General features: G+C 35.7%; 1 protein-coding gene across 3 annotated transcripts in view; it reads right to left on the reverse strand.

The window, feature by feature from the left end:
- Positions 1-3568: 3568 nt before the first annotated feature.
- Positions 3569-22350, reverse strand: part of Slc39a12 (solute carrier family 39 member 12) — a 74312-nt gene continuing 55530 nt past the window's right edge. For all 3 annotated transcript variants that reach the window (XM_074056581.1, XM_074056580.1, XM_020180980.2), the window contains one exon: positions 3569-7257. In XM_074056581.1, the coding sequence (XP_073912682.1) occupies positions 7129-7257 (129 nt within the window). In that variant the 3' untranslated portion in view covers positions 3569-7128. The remainder of the gene's footprint in view (positions 7258-22350) is intronic.

Raw genomic sequence — 22350 nt, forward strand, 5'->3', positions numbered from 1 at the left:
TATTTAATAAAATAATAGAAGAAAATTTCCCAAGTCTTGAGAAACAGGTAGTCAGTCATACTACTACAAGAGGCTTTCAGAAAACAACCTCTCCAAGACATGTGATATTTAACACACTAAATTCATAGAACAATGAGGGTATTGAAAGCTGCAAGAGAGAAGCACCAAACTGTATATAAAAGCAACTCACGTATAACAAAAAAATATATGAGCACACTAACATATAATGACCACAACAACAACAACAAAAACCCCAAGTCACATATAGTAGCAGATTTTTCTCTCTCTGGGAGAGCATGTATTTCAAGCCCTGAAAGTCCTGAAAGAAAATAATTGCCAAATTAGATTAATGTATCCAGCAAAGATATCCTTAATAATTAAAAGAGAAATAAAAACCTTCCATGATAAACAAAAACTAAAGGCCTTCATTACCACTAAGCTAGCACTGCAGAAGATACTTAACCGAGTCCTACAGATAGAAGAGGAACATAAATGCAGCCAAGAAAATGTGGAAAAGAATAAATCTCATTAGATAAGTCAATAAGCAAATGAGGGTTTGTTTTGTAATCAAAAACAACAAAAAATGACAGGATAGTATTAACTCTGAATGCGAATAGTCTCAATTCTTCAATCAAAAGACACAGACTGATGGATTAGATTAAAAATCAAGTCCCAACCATTTGTTGTTTCCAGGAAATGCACCCCACTGACAATGATAACATAAATTTAAGGTGAAAGGATGAGAAAAGATTTTCCAAGCAAATTGAGTACAAAAGCAAGCAGGAATAGCTATACTCACACATGACAAAACAGATTTCAACCAAAATTAGTCAGAAGAGGTAAAGAAGGTCACTTCATATGATAAAGGGAACAGTCCGTTAAGAGGAGATAAAAATTGTAAATAATACACACCAAAGTTCAGTACACAATTTCATAAAAAACAAATACTTCTGGACATGAAAACATGAATAGACCTTAACACAATACTAGTGTGAGATTTCAATACCCCAGTCTCACAAAAAGACCCAGACAAAGAAACAACCAAGAAATTTTGGAATTAAACATCACTACAGATCAAATGGACTTAACAGACATCTGCAGACCCAACAGCAGCAGAACATACATTCTTCTCAGCAGCTGGTAGAACTTTCTCCAAACTAGGTCATATTTTAGGACATAAAGTAAGGCTTAACAAACCCAGGGAAATAGAAATAACCTCCTCTAATTCATCAGATGACAATGGAATGAAACTGTAAGTCAACAACAAAAGAAACTACAGAAAATATTCAAACACCTAGAGATTGAAAAATACACTGCTGAATGATTAGTAAGTCATGAAAGAAATGGGGAAATATTCCTAGAATCAGACGAAAATGAAAGCATAATTTATCAGAATTTGTATGTTTAACATGATTATAAAAGGGGGACTTTTGGAGAGAAAACAGCAGGAGGGAGTGAGGGGAAATGGAGAGGCTGATGGGGGACAGGTGAATATGATAGCAGTACATCATATACCTATACAAAAATAGCATAGTGAAATCCACTAAAAACTGTAAAAAAAGAGGAAAGAGAAGGGAGATTAAGAAAAAGATGGCATGAATTTGATCAAAGTACATTATATGTGTATTGTAAAATATCACAATGAAATTACTTTGTATAATTAATTTATACTAAGTTTTAAAGTTACAAAAAAAATAGTAGCCTCTACCATAAGCCAATGTGCTGTTTGATATGCAGTGAAGAATACAACCACCACTTCTATTGGAGAGAAGAGTCCTTACATGATGAAGTGGTCAGTACTCAAGAAGATTGTAAGGGATCCTTTCGTTGAAGCTATTTCTGAGGGAAGGAAGTGCAGGCCTGTAGATTTACAATTAGTAAAAGATCTGGGTTTCTATCCTCTGAGCACTTTCTTTACCATGCCACAAAACTAACAATTAAGAAACCAAGAAGTCATTGCAACAAAAACAATGCTGCACATATTACAGATACTCATGCAGAGAAATGAACCAGAACTAGAATAGTAAAAGCAACATCAGTAAACTGAGACATTACAGACTTGGCACGGTTAGGGGACAGTGTGAAGACTGTTAAGATTGCTGGACTAGAAAGTCAGAGATCAAGGGCTGAGGGTATGGCTCAGAGGTAGAGCACTCGCCTAGAATGCACAAGGCCCTAGGGTTGATTCCCCAACACCAAAACAAACAAAAAAAATCAGAGATCTGCAATTTAGCTCTAGGTTGACTGCTTTCCATAGACAATAAGTAGGACAAAAAGTCAGACTTTCTGAACCTCAATTTCCTCTCTGAAAAGGCAGTGTGATGGCTCAATATTGAAGACTCTGGAGTCAGTCTTCCTTAGCTCTTCAGCATTGGCCAAGTTAACTTACTGCTCTCTCTTTCTCTCAATTTCTTCATACAAAATGAGACCCAAAATCAGCATTACGTCTACATCCTCAGGGTTCTTAAGAGAATCAAGTGACTATCCCAAAGCACTTTTAACAGCATCTGGCACATACTAAGTGCTATAGAAATGTTTGCTATTATATCTCTATTTTGAAACCAAAAGGTTGAATTAAATAGCTGAAGTTGGTTCAAACACCAGCATTATGTAATGTTGCAGGATGAGCCTATTTTCACTGTGCAGAGTGAAGACATAACCATTTCCATGGGGGATGCAGAGGTCTGAGTACGACTGAGATGTATGTCCAAATATATTTCACAGGTCATTCAAATAAGTAATGGTGTATGGCCACTCTAGATTTAGGAACATCTCTTTGGCTTCTCAAAACTTCTCCTACATTTCAGTTGCATTTTGAGACATGCATGACAAGATAGGGTTAACTGCCTCCATTCCCAAACTGAAGACACTAGTCTAGGGACACATAGCCCCACTGTATGGGATGCCCTTCCTAGAAGCACAGGCTTTGTATGCTCCCAACTGAAAGGCACAAGTCTTTTTTAAGCAGGATAGGCCACAAGTAAGCAGAAGTCTTTCTTTTCTATGATGGTACCAGACTCTTTTCTGGGCTGGTTTCATTTCCTCAGCAGGTGTGGTGGTAACAGGGGGAGTCAATTGAACTATATTTGGTTTTCCCTGAGTTGAAATCAAGCTGTGACAAGAATCATGACCTCAGACAGGTTCCTCTCTGTCAGGTTCCATTAGTCAACCTTAGATGTGTAACTAGAGTGGAACACAGTAGGTTTTCATTTGCTATGAGAGATAAAAAATAAAAGAGAAGGGATCACGCTGAGTTTAAGCATCATGACACATAGATGAAGTTGTCCCAGGGAGCATGAACAGAGTGAGTGAAGCAGCGACTCCCATCACTCCTGTGTTGGAAGTGAGTCAAGGTGAAAAATCATGCAGGAAAGCTGTCAAAGACTGTGGAGGACATGGTTTGTAGGCTTTACAGAGAAATATAGATGTATATGCTTATTTTTAATGTTTTTTCACTGCTGGGGATCAAACTTAGGGCCTCCTGTGTACTAGTCAGGCACTCTACCACTGAGCTATACCCCTAGCCCCAGGATTTTAGATATATAAAAAGACTTGATCGACTACTCCACCAAGAAAGACATTTTTTATTTTTAAAAAAATTTATTAGCATATAATAGTTGTGATATTTACATATGTGCTTACAATGTATCTTACATTGTTGTTCTCCCTCTTCCCCACCTCCACCATCTTCTCAGAACAATTTCAATAGGTATCATTCTTCTATTTTCATATATGGATACAAAATACATCCACCATATTCACTCTCATTTCCCTTTTCCTTGTGCCTGCCCTCCTCCCAGTAGTACCACTCCTGGAAAAGAACTGTTTCCCTCTCACCCTTCTTTTTTTAAGTATATATTGATAGTTCAAGGGGGTCTCACCTTGGTCCTTCAGGCCTGTATATATCATGCTTTAATCAAATTAATTGCCTCCCCCTCATTTCTTACTCATCCCCTGTCACCATGTTCCTCTAATATTCAATAGCTTACAGTTCAGTGCATTATATTATATTCATATATAGATGAACTGTTTCAATATTAAGAAAAGACATTTTATTGAAATAAGGGAATATCAATATGATGATGATGATTTAATATTTATTGAGCTATTAGTAGTATTTTCCAGGCATTGCACTATGTGCTTCATGAACCATGACACATTTTGACCCTATGACCTAGAGTCTTTTTTTGTCCTATTTTATGGAAAGATGAAATTGTTGCTCCTAGCAATGAAGCTAGGATTTGAACCTAGATTCATTTGAGTTAAGAGTCTGAGTTCTTAATAACCACACGAGAGCCCCGATGGATCAACCTGCCTACTGTAGTGATTAGCAGCCTCGTGAACCCTTTTCTCCCACTCAGTTTAGAAGAAGAAAGAGCTGTAAATGTGCTGTACCCTGAGAGGTGTGTCTCATACAGGAACGTGTGATCTCATCCTGTAAACCAGGTTCTGGGAAGGAGGTGGTGGTACTGAGAGTGGCCACAATTCATGTGGACATTCATGTAAGACTCTAGACCTGTTCAGCATGCAGTATGGAGCCATCTTTTCAGCCTCTGTGTAGCATCACAGCAATGTGGACCAATTCCCCTCTCCCTAAAAGTGGGCCTGCCAGTGAATGACAAATGCTTAAATAAGATTTCTGTACAATTTGCTCTTTGATTTTTATCCAGAAGCTTTTCTACTTCAATGATTAAAAAAAAATTGATCACCAAGTAGAGATACAGTGGAATCCTGAATTTAGGCTTAGGAAACAGAAACATTCTAATGTTATTTAAAAATTTGGTTTCAAGGAAAATAACATTGACCCCAAAGATCAGTGAGTAACACATAACTTTGCCTGAAAGCATTATAATGGTCAGCCACCCCAAATTTAGACTCAGTTCATATTTTAGAAGTCACAGAGTTATCATCATATTTTTGTTATTACCATTCAATTTTGAGGAACAGAGATTTTTTAGCAATTCTAAGATTGCTTGTGGCTGGAGGTCCATCTCAAACTGTGGTTTGCTACCTAATGTAGACCAGCAAAATTCCAGTGGTAAGATAGAGAAGGGGAGGAATAGGAATTCTAGAAAGATGCCTTCAAAATTTACTATGTCATACTATCCTTAGGATGGCCTCTGAGTGGGAGGATCTCTGCTTACAATCAGGGCACACTGGTGAAAAACTTGCAAAATACTATGCTCTTCTAAGTGCCTCTGATAACTGGCTCCCACCAAGCCCCTCTGCATCCTCCTAACTCCACCAGTGTCAAACACACTCTAACTTGAAACTTGGAGAGTAAGAAGTTCACACCAAAATTTTAATTTAGCCAGTCCCAGACTACTCTAAACTTGAACTGCAAACCAAGTCACCCATCAGAACTGTTCTAATTAAGTTAGTATAAATTAAGGCTTAATGTCAAAATCAGAACCTGTATATAAAAATTCAAACACAAACAATACCAGGTACTTCCTGGTTGTGATCATGTTGACCTATACAAAGGGGTGCTCGTTCAGCTACAATTTATCCTCTAGCAAATGAATATCAAAGTTCCGCACATCCAACTGCTTACCTTTCAGAAAAATACAAATCAAAATACTGTCAGTACACTCCTCAACCAGTAATTCCCATGAATGATCAGGTGCTTCAGAACAAGTAGGCAAAGATGAGGGAGTTTCAACCCAGGAACTCATATCCAGCCCAGGCCTTGCAGAAGTGTTAACTTACTCAAGAACACACAGTTCTTGAGCACCTGATAGGGGCACCTGTTCTTTCTCAAAACCAGGTCTGCCTGACTTCTATCACATCAGGGGTGCTCACTGTCATACCCAGCCAGCACCATCAGCCTTACCTGGAAGTTCAAATTCAAGGTCTCAGACCTCTCCCAGACCTACACAGTCAGAAACTCAAGCATATGTAGCCAGCAATCTGTGTTTGCCACAGATAAGTCATCCAGTTGATCCTGATATGAGTCAAAGTTTGATAATTATTGCACTGTACAATGATACCCTCTTAAAGCAAGATCTAAAGACAACTGGAGAAGAAAGCAACTTCATTTTGAAATAAAAGGAAAGTGCCTGAAACAGATCATGCTTGGGTGGGATCATGGCAAAGAGCATCTACCCATTGGTGGGTAAGAGGTAGGTGAGACATATATGACTGAGTACCATGAGTCACTTTGGCAGTAAAACATTTTTCCCTTCTGAAGATACATCATTGAAAAATAAGAAAAGTATTAGGTATCTGTTTTTTCAAGCAAAAGCATGATTAAAGCCCAGGTTATTTTCTATTTTAATAATTTTTCTAGGTTATCAGTAAGGTGCTTGCTCATGAACTAAACCTACTAAAATCCTGTTATGGGTTCCACGTTTCTTCACAAATAATATAAAACACATCTCACTTTTCAGCAAGATTATTCTCATAAATGTACTAGGTTACACAATCTATGATAGTTTGGGCTTTAATATACTGTCTGACTCAAGCTTTGTTATTTTAAAAATTTTGGAACTTCATCTTTTGTTTCCAGTTTTCCTTTCCTGGAACAGATTTCACATGGTGACTTTTACAGAAGAATGCTGACACATTATCCTTCAGGCTCCTCAAGATTGCTTCTCTGTGAGCTGTCTAATCCATGGGCAATGCTTCCAGGTAAACTATACTGTATTGACTTTGAAGAAAGGACCTGGACTCTGACATAGCATAATAGAAGGCAATATAAATCATGACATTAAAGCTAGACCTTATTATATCTGTTTGTAATTTAGTTTGCTTATAATTTCACAGGAAAAAAAAGGGATATTATTGACATCAAAAAAGTTGCAGCTTATTTTATCCCACCAGACATCTGTCTACTTTAAATACTACAAACAAACATTCTGTCTTAGGGAAACAATGTTTTAAAGTTTATTAGAATTAATTCAGAAATTACTAATCACTAAAAAAAAAAGCTTAAGTTCTATCACAGTGTTGGAAAGACAGGCTTTAATATGTTTCCAAAACAAAAGTGCATTATAAAATTAATAAATTAATAAACTAAAAGATACATTTTTTTACTAAGATTAAAAAATACCTAATTAGCCAATTCATGTTGAATACAACAAAAGAAATAAGACCATATAAATTCATTTTTGAAGGATTTTGAGAATCTTATATTTTGATATTTTGTTCATATATAGCTAAGAGTAGGAGAGAAAGCCAACCCAAGATCAATCCAATGTTCTGTAGGAGAAACATCATCCAGGGTCGTTGTGTTTGAACATGAGTCATTTCAGGAAGCTAAAAAAAGAATGAAAAACCAGAATAAGATCCAGATATATTCAACTGCTGGGAAAAGCTTGGTGGGAAAACATGAGAGAGACTGTTATTCAAAACTTAATAACTTTTAAAAATCCTAAAACAGTTACAAAATGCTTAATACCTATTCTTACCATGAGTCTGAAACATAAGCGAAATCGAGGCACTTAATTGTGGTTCTAAGGAGCCTACTACTGGCAGAGATCTTAAAATGACATAGTTGTCAACTGAAACTCAGCTCTTCTTACTTTTGTTCCTAGCAAATATTTAAATGTGAAATAGACAATACATGAAAGGTAAGATTTTAACTGTTGTACTGTTTATAGAACTGCTAAATGCACTGGTTGTTACAAAGCATCTATATTTGTTTCTTTTCAAAGGGATGGCCAAGGTCTCCCTGACCTTTAGAACAGTAAAGGCATCATTTCCTAGGACTATATTTTATTCTCAGAGAGACAAATAGAAATGATTTCACGTTTGTGAAATGCCATAATACCATGCAAAGGGAAAGTTTCACTCAGGCATCTGTGTGAAGTGCTCCAATGTGTTTTTGACTCATATTTGTTTAAATCCCTCACTAAGGTCAGAAAGAAAAAAAATCTCTTTCACAACATGGTTATTTCCATTGGCATATATACAGGCTCAGGTCAATGTGCACTGCAGATTTAACTCAATCTTGGCATCACTGACTTTTGGGGCCAGATAAGTTTTTGTTGCAAGACCTCTCCTGTTTACTGTTGGATGTTCAACCTGGTCCCTGGAGGCTAAAAAGCACCTCTGGGAGAGAATTTACTGGATTACTTTATCTATCAAATAAAGGACCAACATAGAACATATTTGAGGGCTTTGGATTTATGACAATGGAAAACAGGTGGTCACATTCCAAGTACCTGTAGAAGAGCATCCTGAAAGGTTTGTTTGCATGTGCTTGAGATGAGTATTTCTTCCTTTTAATTAGATAATTCAATGGGATGAGGATTTGGATTATTGTGGGCTGCTGTCTCCCACCCCAGCTTTGACCAAAGGACTAGAAGACAAAGTAGGACCCAGAACAGCTCTCCTGGGTGGATGTCCTTAAGCAAATTACATACTCTTTTGGTGCTTTTCTGCCATATTTAGACATGCTACTCAGAAAAATATTGTATGTCAATTATTATAAATTAGATTTTTCAAAATCTAGACTATGGGTAATATATAATCTGTTTCCAATTTTGTAGTAAGGTGACTTAGCTGAAGCTTTTAGCTTTATTTTTATATATATTTTATATATTTTTATTTTATTTTTTATTTTTGTATATTTATAATTACATTTACTTAATGTTTAAATTATATGTAATTGTAGCAAGTTTCTCATGTAGTTAATAATGGATTCATGATAAATGTTCCCCATTTCTTTGTATTTACTGAATGAACATCTACTGCTCTACTAGTAAGACTGCTTTGTTTTTTAATACCATGATATTTATTTGATATGGCAGCATTCTAGTTTTATTAAAGTTTATACATATGGGTAAGGGATAATATTTGTTCTCAAAAAGCTTGTATTTGATGGTGGCACTCCTAAAGAATTAACCAAATGCATTGGAGACTTTTGAGTCTCAACAGTTTGGTGTAATTTTTGATAGTTAACTCCAATGCCAGATGACACAGGCAACCAGTTCTCCAAGGCATACTTCAGACTTTATCTGTGAGGCACAATTATATCATCTGTGGTCACTTAATTTTAATTAGCCTTATTTTCTAATACAGGGATAAGACAGTACATAGTTCCTACTTCTCCTTACTTTTCAAACAAGGTAATTATCATTTACACAATGTGGTTAAATTAACAGTATGTCCTACCTCTACACTTCTGATTTATTTGGGTGGTGTTCACCTTTGATAAAGCAGATGTGGTTTCTGGAAAGATTTTCTTGTTAAGACTTATAAAGTGTGGGTCATTAGTGAACCATCATGGTTGTTTGGAGTGGATTATGATGGAGAATTATCTCAGACAATATAGAATTATAGTGATGAAAATGGTTCTGGTTCAATAAAAAGCACTTGAGACAAACTTTGAAATCACCAAATGTCTTAATGAACCCACTTTTTAGGAAGTTCATTGACAAATTTCTATCTTTGCCTCCAACTTCTGTTCAGGGTCATTGGTTGGGCAGTAGTAGATCCTTAACTAGGGTAGAGTTAATAACCAAAACTTTTTAAAAAATATGAAACCATAAAGCTCAAATTAGTGTCTTGTGAATAACAGCAAAATCCCAAGCAGTTTCTGTTCTCACCAAATCCAAAAATATCAAAAAAAATTTAGATAATTGTTTAAACTCTTATTTTTTTACCAGCCAAAGCTTAGAGACTTGCTGCTTACTTACGATGTCTAATAAGCGACAGAATTGAATATATCTGTTTGTAAAGGGCAATGACCCTATTCCAGTGAGAAAGTCATTGATCATTTATCCTGAGAAATGCACATGGCAGCATCCAGAAGAAAACACCGGGCATATTTCATCGCTCCACAGGCAATGCTCGCATGGATACAGTGGCTTCAGTGGTGTTGTGCAGCAGACGCCTACCTTCTTTTTTTATCAAAATAGTTGGCTGTATGGGAATTTATCATTCATTCAGATTTGTGTTCTGGAAGCTTGCCTTTCCCTTGAGCTCTTTCAGAATACTCTAGCTACAAAATCTTACACAACACTTACTTTATTTGCTTTTCATATGTATGAATTTATCATATTCTTTTTGGCAGTACTAGGAGTTGAACTTGGGACTGTGCACTTGTTAAGCAGGTGCTCTACAACTTGACATACTCCACCAGTCCTTTTTGCATTGGTTATTTTTGAGATAGGTGCTACTTTATGCCTAGGCTGGCCTGAACCATGATCCTCCTATTTGTGCTTCTCCATTCCTGTAACAGAGATGACAGGATGTACCACTGCACCCAGCCATTGATTGAGATGGGGTCTCCTGAACTTTTTGCTGGAACTGTGATCCTTTTGATTTCTACTTCCCAAGTAGCTAGGATTATAGACATGAGCCACCATGCCTGGCTATCATATTCTTTCTTCTACCTTCCCTCCCCTTTAACTTCTCATAATCCAGGAAGAAATAAAATTACTAACTCCTTTTAGTTATATGCAAACTTTGGCTCAGGGAAATGTGACTCCCCCACAGTCACAGAGATTTTATGTCAGAACTTGGAGAAGTAGTCAGTCAACTCATTCCTATAGTGGACATACAAAGACCTACAAAGACCAATTCTCTATCTGAAATTCATCCTTGTCTGTTATGACAATACTTTTCTATCTAATTAGAAAAAGAATGGAAAGTGCCAATGCTGGAAATGTCCAGTTAGGCATAAAACCATCACTACATGTGAGGAAAGAATGATGAAAATACATGATACAACATAAGCCACATGTTCCATAAAAGGTATCATAGTTCTAGTTTTATCTTTTCAAGGCAGATAATATACATTTGAAAAAAGATAGAAAAACAGACATACTGTTAACCCATACATATTACTAAACAATGAAAATCACTTTTTAAAAAGGTTTAAGGATATTTGCCTCCCAAACTTGCTTTAATTTTAATTTGAGTGACCTATCAGAACTTCCCACATCTGCATATAAGTTGGTTTGGTAAGAAACTCAGCATAACTTGCTTTTGAGGCAGTGTGTGGCTCTCTTTAGCATGATAATGGATGAACACATGAATCATTTTACCAGAATAGCAGAGAGCCCTATAGAAATTCTTTCCAAAAGATACAAATATAAAATGACAAAGTTCAAGCCATATCTGATTACAGCTTTTCAGCCCCTCTGAATCTACTCATATTTTTTCACCATTTCAGGAAGTATATTTTGAAGAAAAATAAAACTCCATAGGAATTAATTTTCAACAGCATATATTTTTGTGCTGTTTTAAAATTCTTGACAATAGTTGAAGTGCTACAACTTCCCGTCCCCCAACTGACTTTCATTGAGAAAAGTCTTCTTTTATCTCAGGGCAGTTAAATTCTGTATTGAACAATCTTATAGATCTTGACTTCCACCAGGCTGGAGGAGGTGAAATGACAGCTAGAGTAAATTATCACTGAAGTAAAGTGACAGCTAAAAAGAGAAGAATTTTAGCAAAAGCAGCCTTGTCTACCAACAGTGCCAAGAGAAACGCTCTTTAGATTTTGCCAGACATTTGGAAAACTGGAAGTAGAAAAGTAACTTACTTTTTTTTACTACCATGGTTAGTAAGTTGCCTGACTCCAATTAGTGGATGTAAAGGCATGATCCTCAAGAAGTTGTAATTTTCCAGGAAAAAAAAGAAACTACTTAAAATGCAGCTCTGTAAGTCAGCCATCATTAATTTATCTTTCCAATTTTGTATCGAACCAAAGGTAAGAAATTTCTTAAAATGTACCAGAGTCAACCCTGACCATGACTTTTCCACAGATAACAGTCCCTGCAAGTTTCATTATCCAATTGAGACACAATTGTAGTGGATAATTAGTAAGTGGGATTTCCTAACGTGTTTAGGGAGTGATGTGAAGTAAATGCTTCTTAAAGTGGAACCTTTAAAATCAATGCTCATAAGAAAATTAGGAGGACACATCAGGAAAGAATACAGATGAATACCAAGCAAGCATCAGGTACTATGTGGTAATTACATACCAGGATGGACCGATCACAAACAAAGATCTGCAAAATACCCTCTGGGGCTAATATTTTGTTCCTCTTTCTTACGTATCTCAGCTTCAGACTCATGTACCTTCTCAGTCCACTTCCACCTGTAATCTGAAAGTGGTTTCTTGTTGGTGTCCTTAAAGACCCATTATTGACTATTTTAATGTTGACTTTCATTTGTGCTTCATAAATGTATGTTCTGAACAAGAAAGATCAGCATCCAATGTTTCTAGGATAAAGATATCAAAGACTTGTCATTGCTAAAAATCACAATTCAAATGCAGAAATTCAATACTCATTTATTGAAGACATTTGATTTTCTATTTTCTGAAGGTTAAGTTGTATCTCACATATTTTTCTCTTTCAGGAATCCATTGCTTTTGGTATCATCAACTTTCAGAAGTGATTTCTTTCCATATTCATAAAGTTCACTTGAGAATTGGTGTCATTTTTTTTTCAAGAGGGCTCCTAAACCCCATTGTGTGCACTGAGACTGGTATATTGCATTTTGTAAGTAGAATCATGTTTGTTCCTAAGAAATATAATGAAGAAGAGAACTCAAACTTATTTTGGAGGCTATCCTGATTATTCTTATTCTCTGGAACATACACTTCTGTAGGATGCTTTAACTCCATCGCGTTTGTCTTGCAGAAGGCACACATCTAAGAATAAAATGTAAACTTGGTGCAAGTGATTATTTGGCTTGCAAATCTTCAATTCCTTTTTTGCATGTGGAAACTATGTACTTCAAAGTTCATTATCAGGGCATTCTGATTGTGTAGCTTAGTAGTTGTGATTCTATCCCTACAATCACAAAGCTGGACCAACTGAAAAATCAACTCTTCTTAATCCATCAGAGAAGAGAGGTCACAGGACACACACCTGCCTTAGAAACTGGAGAGACAGCATATGGACTGAGAGGATCAGATCATAGCTTATCATGGTAGAAGACTGTAGCAGAAATGTGTGCTGGAACCAGGGCTCAGATGGAACACTTGGCTGAATTTCTGGAGGCTCAGTGTGGACAACTTTATTAGTTAAAACTCCAGGGTCCTCAGTTAGAGGGGTCCTCCAACTTTTGTGAATTTTTCCTCTAGAAGATCCATGGGTCCTCACAGTGGAGATGGAACAGGGTGGGGGGAGGAAGGGAGAGTCTCCTTTTTATAAAATGGGAAAAGGAGCCATTTTAAAATATGTCAGAGAAATCTAGGTTTTTTTTTTAAACTAGGGATTGAACTCAGAGCCTCAGTTCTTTTGCTTTTTAGTTTATTTTTCAGATATGATCTCATTATTTTGCCTGGGCCAGCTTGGAACCACACTCCTCCTACTTCTACTTCCTGAGTAGCTGGGATTATAGACATTCACTATCACACCTGGCTGCATTCTACTTTTAACAAGCCCTGCCCTGAGAGAAACTAGTTAACCAGAGCCTAACATACTTGGATTTATCAGAGCCTAATCTACCTGGGGGAAGGAAAATATTCCACTCCAGCCCTCTCCAGTCATTCTGCCCTACATGGAGTTGAGGGGAGGAGCACTTGTGAAGCACTGTGAGTACAGCCTCAGGCAACAGGTTCACTGACAGTCTGAGACTTATCAAAGCACTATAGAGCTGGATGTGGTGGTACACACCTGTAATCTCAGCACTCAGAAGGCTATTTTCTAAGGCAAGGGAATTGCAAGTTTGAGGCCAGCCTGCACTGCATAGCAAGACACTATTCAAAAATAATTAAATATGTTCCAAAAATACTACTCCTAGGCATATATCCAAAGGAATGTAAATCAGAATACAATAAAGACATTTGCACACCCATGTATATAGCAGTATTATTCCCAATAGACAAGCTACAGAAACAGCCCAGATGCCCTACAACTGATAAAAGGATTAAGAAAATGTGAGATTATATATGTATATATAATCTTATTCAGCCATAAAGAAGAATGAAATTTTGTCATTTGCAGGTAAATGGATGGAACTGGAGAACACCATGTTAAGTGAAGTAAGCCAGGTTCAGAAAGACAAAGGTTGCATGTTTTCTCTCATATGTGGGTTAGATAGATACAAATACAAATACAAGCATTACATACATATGACACGTTTCTAATAGTGGGATTGTTAGAGGACAACAGGGGAGGAAAGGAAGAAGAAGAGGATGATATAAAATGAGTAATATTGAAATATATCACATCTGTGTAGGAACAAGACACAACAAAATACTGAACTGAAAACTGCTGAACAATATAGGGGACAGGGGGAAGGAAGAATAATAGAGGGGGTTAAACTCATCAGAATACAATATACTTACAGATAAAATACCAAGGCAAAACCATGCTGAACAGTGAACAGACACTTACACAATGAAGGGCAGGAATCTAGACCAGGTCATGTTAAGAGGAAGATACTAGCAGGAGGGGAGGGGAAATGAAGAAGTTTGGAGGAAGAATATGGTTGACGTACTTTCTACACATGTATGAATCTGGAACATTGAAACCTATTGAAGTCATTTTATGTAGGGGAAGAAGAAGATGAAGAACAATGGAGGGGATGAACCAAACTAGGGTACATTAAATGCATATATGGAAATGTCACAAAAAAAAACCCTTCTACAACTATAATGAACTTACAGTAACACTTATAAATACATAAGTAAATAACAAAAAACCTGGACTATAGAACCTCACCTCCTGCAATATCCTCTTTTCCAGTATATCATATTTACCTTTCAACAAAAAATTATGACATACTAAGTCAAAAAACAGTTTAGAGAAATTGAACAGCCATCAGAATTTGTGTCAGATATGGTAGGAATACTGTAATTATTAGACCAGAAAAATTTAAATACCAGGATTAATATGTGATGGAACTTAATGGAAAAAGGATACAATATACAAGAACAGATGGACAATATAAGCAAAGATATGGAAATACTGAAAATCCCAAAAGCATCCTAGAGATTAAAGGCAGTACAAGTGATAGGTTCATTAATAAATTAGACATGGCTAAAGAAAGATCCCCTGGGTTAGAGGATGGTGCAAAACAAAACTGAAAAAATAATAGAGTAAAAGAAACCTTAAAAAATGAACAAAAAAACCACCCACCAGGATATCCAAGAATTATAGTATGACTACAAACATAATAACAAATCAGGAGGAGAAAGAAAGGAAGGAAGAGAAACAATATTTAAAACAATAATGGCCAAGAGTTTTTTGAAGTGAATGTCAGACCCTAAACTAGATACACATGAAGTTCAGACACTAGCAGTGTAAATACAAGAAAATGACGCCAAGTTGCATCATATTCAAACTGCAGGAAATGTTGAAAGAAACCACCTTCCCTTTAAGGCAATCTAGTTGAGAATTATCTGATATGTCTTTAGAAGCCATGAAGGAAAGAAGAGGATAGACTGAAATATTTAAAGTGTTAAGAGAAAAAAAAACCTACCAACTCAGAATTGTGTACCTTGCAAAATTATATCTCACAAGTGAAGGAGACATGAAAGCTTTCTCAAAAAACAAAAATGGAGATGATTTGTTGCCATAAAGTGGCAACAAATAAATGAGACATGCCTTGTGAGAAATGAGAAAATTCCTCAGAAAGAAGAAAAATGATGCAGAAGTAAAAATAAAACAAGTGAAGAGTCATAATTTAAACACTAAAAGAATAGGAAATTGAATCATATAAAATGTTTCACTGAAACAAAAACAGCAGCCAGGTCTGGTAGTGTGTGCTTGTAGTCTTAGCTATTTGGGAGACCGAGGCAAGAGGATTGCTTAAACCCAGGAGTTTGAGGCCAGCCTGAGCTAATATAGAGAGAATTCTGTTCAAAAGAATGTAAAAAATAAATAAATAAATAAAAGTACAAAAATCATGGAAGACAAAATTAGCAGCAGAAAAATTGCAACAAATAGAAATGGTAACAAATATGGTAGATACTCATGCAACTCTATCAGTAGTCACAAGAACAACAATGGTCTAAATACACCAATTGAAAGAAACTGTCAAAGTAGATCAAAAGACAAGAAGCAGCCATAGGCTGTCTACAAGAAACCCACTTTAAATATGCAGCCAATTGTAGATTAAAGGGAAAGAGATGGAGAATGAAATACTATGCTCACACTAATCAAAAGAAACTCAGAGTAGCTCTATTAACTCTAGACAGAAAAAACTTCTGAGCAAGAAAATTTACCAGGGATTAAATGAGGCATCACATTTTGATAAAAGAGTCAATACTCCAAGAAGACAAAAAATCTTTAATATGTATGCAATTGAAAACGAAGTATCAGAACATAAGTAATAAAAGGTGATAGAACTATAAGAAGAAATCATTTAATCTATTTTAGATGGAACTTCAACCCCTTTTATCAGAAATGGACCAATCTATCAGGCAGAAAATCAGTAAAGATCATTGCATTCAGCATTACCACCATCAATTGGACATGAACACACTATTTTATTCAACAAGAGAATATCAAAAATTCTTCTCCAGATCAAATGGAACATTTACCAAGAGAGATCACATTCTGGCCTACAAGACATCTCAACAAATTTAAAAGGATAGAAGTTATGCCATATCTGTTCTCAGACCGTACAAATTAAACTAAAAATCAATTCCAGAAAGAGAGAGATGGAAAATTCAAGGATGCTTGAATATAAAATGACATTTTTTCTAAATAACAGATGAGTCAATGAAGAGATCTCAAGAGAAACTAAAAAAATTGAACTGTATGAAGATGGAAATTTAATTTTCAAAATTTGTGGGATGGAGAGAAAGTAGTGCTTAAGGAGAAATTCATAGCTTTGAAAGCATCTATCAGAAAAGAAGAAAAATTTAAACTAATTGCCTAAGCTTCCATCTTAGGAAACCAGAAAAAGAGCAAATTAAATCCAAAGTAAGCAGAAGAGAAATAATATTAGAGAAAGAAATCAGAAAAATAAATGAAGTTGAAAACATGTGAACACTATAAAAATTCAACAAAACCAAAGCTGGTTCATTGAAAAAGATCAATAAAATTGAGAAGCCTGCAGTTTAGCTAACTAGGAAGAAACAATATGTTAGTAATATAGAAGTAAAAATACTCAATAAAATATTAATAAATCAAATGTGTTAGCTTTCTATCTCTACAAAAAATACCTGAGATAAACAATTTACAAAGAAAAAAAGGTTTATTTTTGCTCACCATTTTGGATGTTCCAGTCCTTGACTACTTAGTCCTCTGGCTTTGGAAATATCCCCGTGAAAGAAAAACTGTTCAGCTCATGGCCAGGGAGCAAACGAGAAGTAGAGGAAGGGACCAGGGTCCCAATCCCCTCACCACCTTCCAAAAGCATCATGGAACGAAGTCTTTAACATCTGGTCTTTGGGAGTTACTTAGGATCTAAACTACAGCAAATCCAACACTGTGTAAAAGGAATTATACACCACAACCAAGTGGGATTTATCTCAGGTATTGAAGACCATTTCAACATTCAAAAATCACCTCACATAATCTATCAACCAAGAACTAAAGAAAACAAATCACTTGATAGTACCAATAGATGAAAAAATAAAGTTGGCCCAATGCAACACCCAGTCAAGATTTTTAAAAAACTTAGCAAATTAGGAATGAGAGGAATTCCTCAACCTGATGAATAACATCTACAGAAAACCCATCATACTTATTGGTGAGAATCTAGAAACTTGCCCAGTAAGATCAGAGACAAGGCAAGAATATCTGTTCTCACTTCTTTTTACTCATACTGAAAGTCCAAGGTAATACAATAACTCAAGAAAAGAAAATAGAAGACATATACATGATAAAGGAAGAAATAAATTGCCTTTGTTCACAGATCATCTATAAAGAAAATTAAAAAGAATAAAAAAAAAGCACCAGGCACTAATAATTGATTATAGCAAGACTGCAAGATATACAGCTAATAAATCAAAGCCAGTTGCTTTAGTATATAGTGTCAATGAAGAAGTGGAAATTAAAGCAAACCACATTACCCTTTAAATTAACACACTAAAAAATGAAATAGGTATAAATTTAACAAAATACATATCAGATCAATATGAGGAAAACTACAACACTCTAATGAAATACTTCAAATAATTGAATAAGAGGAAAGGTTTCCATAACCAAGAATAGGAAGATTCAATATTCTTAAAATAAGACTTATTCCTAACTTGATGTATAGAGCCAATTCAAACCAGAAAAATTCCAGCAAGTTATTCAATAGTTATCACCAAATTGATTCTAAAGTTTATATGGAGAGATGAAAGAGCCAGAATAGCCAACTCAATCTTGAAGGACAAGAACAAAGCTAGAGAACTAAAACTCCTTAACTTGAAGACTTAGTATAGAGCTTCAGGACACAGTGTGGTATTGGCAAATCAGTAGATAATCAGGTCAGTGGTATATAATAGATATTCAGAAAAAAACATCAAACAGTATTGAAACAAATTAACATCCATATGCAAAAAAATTAACCTAGTCGTAGACCTTATAACTCGTCTCAAAAATTATTCCAAGGGGATAGAGATCTTAATATAAAATGCAAAACAATAAAAGACCAAGAAGATTACAATAAATAAAATCCAGTTATCCTTACATATGGCAATGACTTTTTAGACAAGATGGATTATTAGCCTGATTTCTGTTGCTATAACTAAAAACCAGAGACTAAATAATTTATAAAGAATAAAGCCTTTATTTAACTCATGGTTCTGAAGTCTAGGAAGTCCAAGATGGAGGAATCACATCTAATGATGTGGGTGGGGACTCTTGGCAGTGTCCCCAGGCAGTGTAGGGCATCACATGGTGAGGCAGAACTTCTTAGCTCAGGTTTCTCCTCTTTTTATAAAGCCACAGACCCACTGGAGAAGGAGCTTACTTCCTTTAATTACTTTCCAAATAGCCTACCTCCAAATACCAATGTTGGATTAAGTTTCTGCCTTCTTAATACCTAACAATGAGAATGAAATTTCAGCATGAAGTTTGGTAGAGACGAAACCATAGTAACATCTAAGATTCAATACATGAAAGAATTGATAAATTGGATTTTATTAAAATTAAAAGTGTCTGGTGAAAGACTGCTCAGAGAATGAGAAGATAAGCCACAGATTGAGAAAAAATATATTTTCAAAACTTATCTGATATGATTGTCATCTAAAAAGTTTAAAGAATGTAAAACTCAACAATAGGAAAACAGACAAAGAATTTAAAAAATGGACCTCAAATCTGAACAAATACCAGACACCACTCCAAAGATATACAGATGGCAAGTAATCAATGAAAATAGGCCCAACATTATATATTATTAGGGAGTTGTGAATTACAACAACAATGGAATAGTATTAACTACCTATCAGAATAGCCAGCATCCAGAAAACTGACAACACCAAACGCTGGTGAGCCTGTAGAGTAACAGGAACTCTCATTCATTGCTAGTGGGAATGCAAAACAGTTCAGCCATTCTGATGCTTTCTTATAAAACTAAACATACTTTTACCATATGATCTAACAATTATACTTCTTGGCCTTTAACCAAAGGAATTGAATGTCTACACAAAAATTTACACAGAAAAAAGCTTACATTGACCCGAAAACCCGCAGTGGTATCCATAATTGCCCACAGATGGAAACAACCAGATGTTCCTCCACAGGTGAGCAGATAAATAAACTGGTGCATTCAGACAATGGAATATTACTCAGAACTAAAAAGAACTGTGCTAGTAAACCAAGAAAAGACATGGAGGAAACTTACATGCGTATTACTAAGTGAAAGAAGCCAATCTGAAAAGCCCACATACTCTTTGACTATATATGACATCTTGGAAAAGAGAAACTATGAAGACAAGTGGTTAGCGATGGCTTGAGAAACAGAAGAACAGATGGCAGAGCACAGAGGATGTTTAGGCAGTGCACCTATCTTATATGATGCTACAGCAAAGGATATGTGCCATCCTAAATTTGTCAAAACCTACAGAAAATACAACATCAAGAGTGAACCTTAATATAAATGATGGACTTTGAGTCATAACTATGTGCAATTGTAGGTTTGTGGATTGTGTCAGATGTACTGCTGTGAGGCAGGGTGTTGGTAGTGGGGTGGGTGTGCATGTGTGGGGACGGGAAACTTGTGACAATTCTGTATACCTTCTGATTCATTTCGCTGTGAACCCAAAACTGCTCTAAAGAATTAAAGTTTGTTAATTAAAAAACTTCATTTTCCAGTCACTAGCTTTATTTCATGTGTTTAGTAGCCATTAGTGGCTTCTATTAGAGAAATTATAGACAAAAAATTGTGTACCTATCTCTAATGTAAACTTAAAAAGCACCCTTGGTCTGGGGGTGTAATACAGTGCTAGAGCACTTGTCTAGCATGTGTGAGGCCCTGGGTTTGATTCCCAGTACTAGAAAGAGAGAGAGAAGCACTCTTGTCTTCACAGGAGGTACACATCTGCCTGGAGAAGAATCAATCAATCATTGTGGTATAAATCATCCTTTCTATGTCACACCCATACATTCCCCTTCCCTAAAAATAAAATAATGGAAAAAAGAAAACACCATAACCTATTTTGAATTACTGGAGTGTTTGGTATCTCAGTCTCAACTAGGCTGTGCCATTTGAATGTCTTCTCTTTATTCTCAGGACAAGAAGATTTGGTAAATATTTTCAAAAATATTATATCACCAACATGCCTAAATTTTAAGTCACTGGAACATCCCTATGTCATCATCTACATGGACAAAAAATGAAAAATTAATCTATTGACTTTATTTATCCACATATTTAAAAGAATGTAAGTAAGGCACTCAGATAATTTTTCTCTTGGTTTCTTAGGGATCTTTTTATAATTATTTATTGGCAATATCTTATCTAAAAAATTATTACCAAGAAACATGTAGAAGCTCTTCGATTGAATAGCTAGACTGGCTCTTAGTGGTACCTGAAAGTTTACTCGGTTTTTGCAAAACCTGTAACCATCTGTGTAATCTTTAATCCATGTACTGTCTCCAAGAAAATTCACAAAAGAAGTCATCCAGAACTGTTTTTTTTTAACTAAAAAAAAAAAATTGCAAATTAGGAAAATTTGCTTGCCAATCTGTATTTCTCTATTCAAACACTATAATCTTGAGGAAATGAAAAGTAGATACTAGACAAGCTAAATTCTGATTGTTTCTAATGGATTTGAAAAATAAGAGAAAATGATTATTGGGATTGAAATGTTTTGATATGTAAATGTGTCTCTAATATATTTTATTTCATTAGAGCATTATATACTCATTTATTAAAGATGCTATATTATATATACATATATATATATATTAGAGAGAGAGTGAGGAGAAGAGGAGAGAGAGAGAGAGAGAGACTCACTGTGCAGCCCAGGCTACCCTCAAACTCATGATCCTCCTTCTTTAGCCCCATGAATAGCTGGAATTACAGGTATGTACCACCATGCCCAGCTTCATAGCATTATATTTTTTTAAAATATTGCTTATAGAATATATTCCTCTGCTGATTAATAATCATTTAATAAATAATATCTATACCTTTTTACTCACAAGGTATTAAAATGTAATATAAATAGATTCAGCAAAGTTCAAAAACACAGTCAACAAACAAAAATATTTCCAGGCACAAAGAACAATTCAAAAAGGAACTTAAAAAAAATTCCATTTATAATATCATCGAGAAGAATATACTTAGGAGTAAAATGAACTAAGGAAAGACTTGAGCAGCACCAGGGTCTAGATGTTTGGGTTTGTCCTCCAAGGGTTCATGCCTGGAAGCTTGGTTCTTTCTGTGGCAGTGTAGGGGTAGTGTGGGCCTTTGCCTTTAAGAGATGGACCTAGTAGGATATCCTTAAATCATTAAGGAGCTGGCCTTGTAAGGGATCAAGGTAGTTCCCTGGGACCATGGGTTCGTTCTCCTGAAAGCCTGACCCCTGAACTGCTCTTGGGCTTCCTATCCGGTCATGTGAACCTCTTGTTCCCATGTATTCCCATTATAATGCCACATGCCCATCAAGTCCTCACCAGAGCCTGAACCAGTGAGGCCACCTGATTTTGGACTTTCAAACTCCAAAACTGTTAGCTAAATAAACTTCTTATCTTAAATGTTATCTACTCTCTGGCATTTTGTTATAGTAATGCAAAACAGATTAATGCATACAGAGAAAGCAACAAAACATTACTGAAAGAAATTAAAGACAGAAACAAACGCATCGACGTCCCAATGGTTGGAAAACTTAGCACTAGTCAGGTATCACACAACGTCATTCACAGACTACATGCAATCTCCCTCACAAACCCTAAGTCTTTTTTGTTGCTGAAACAGAAAAATCCATCCTGAAATTCAAATGGAAAATGCATATGAAAAGCACAATGAGATTCCATTTCATCTTTTAGTTTGGGCAGC

Source organism: Castor canadensis, chromosome 15 (genome assembly GCF_047511655.1).
Source record: "Castor canadensis chromosome 15, mCasCan1.hap1v2, whole genome shotgun sequence".
Classification (NCBI taxonomy): Eukaryota; Metazoa; Chordata; class Mammalia; order Rodentia; family Castoridae; genus Castor; species Castor canadensis.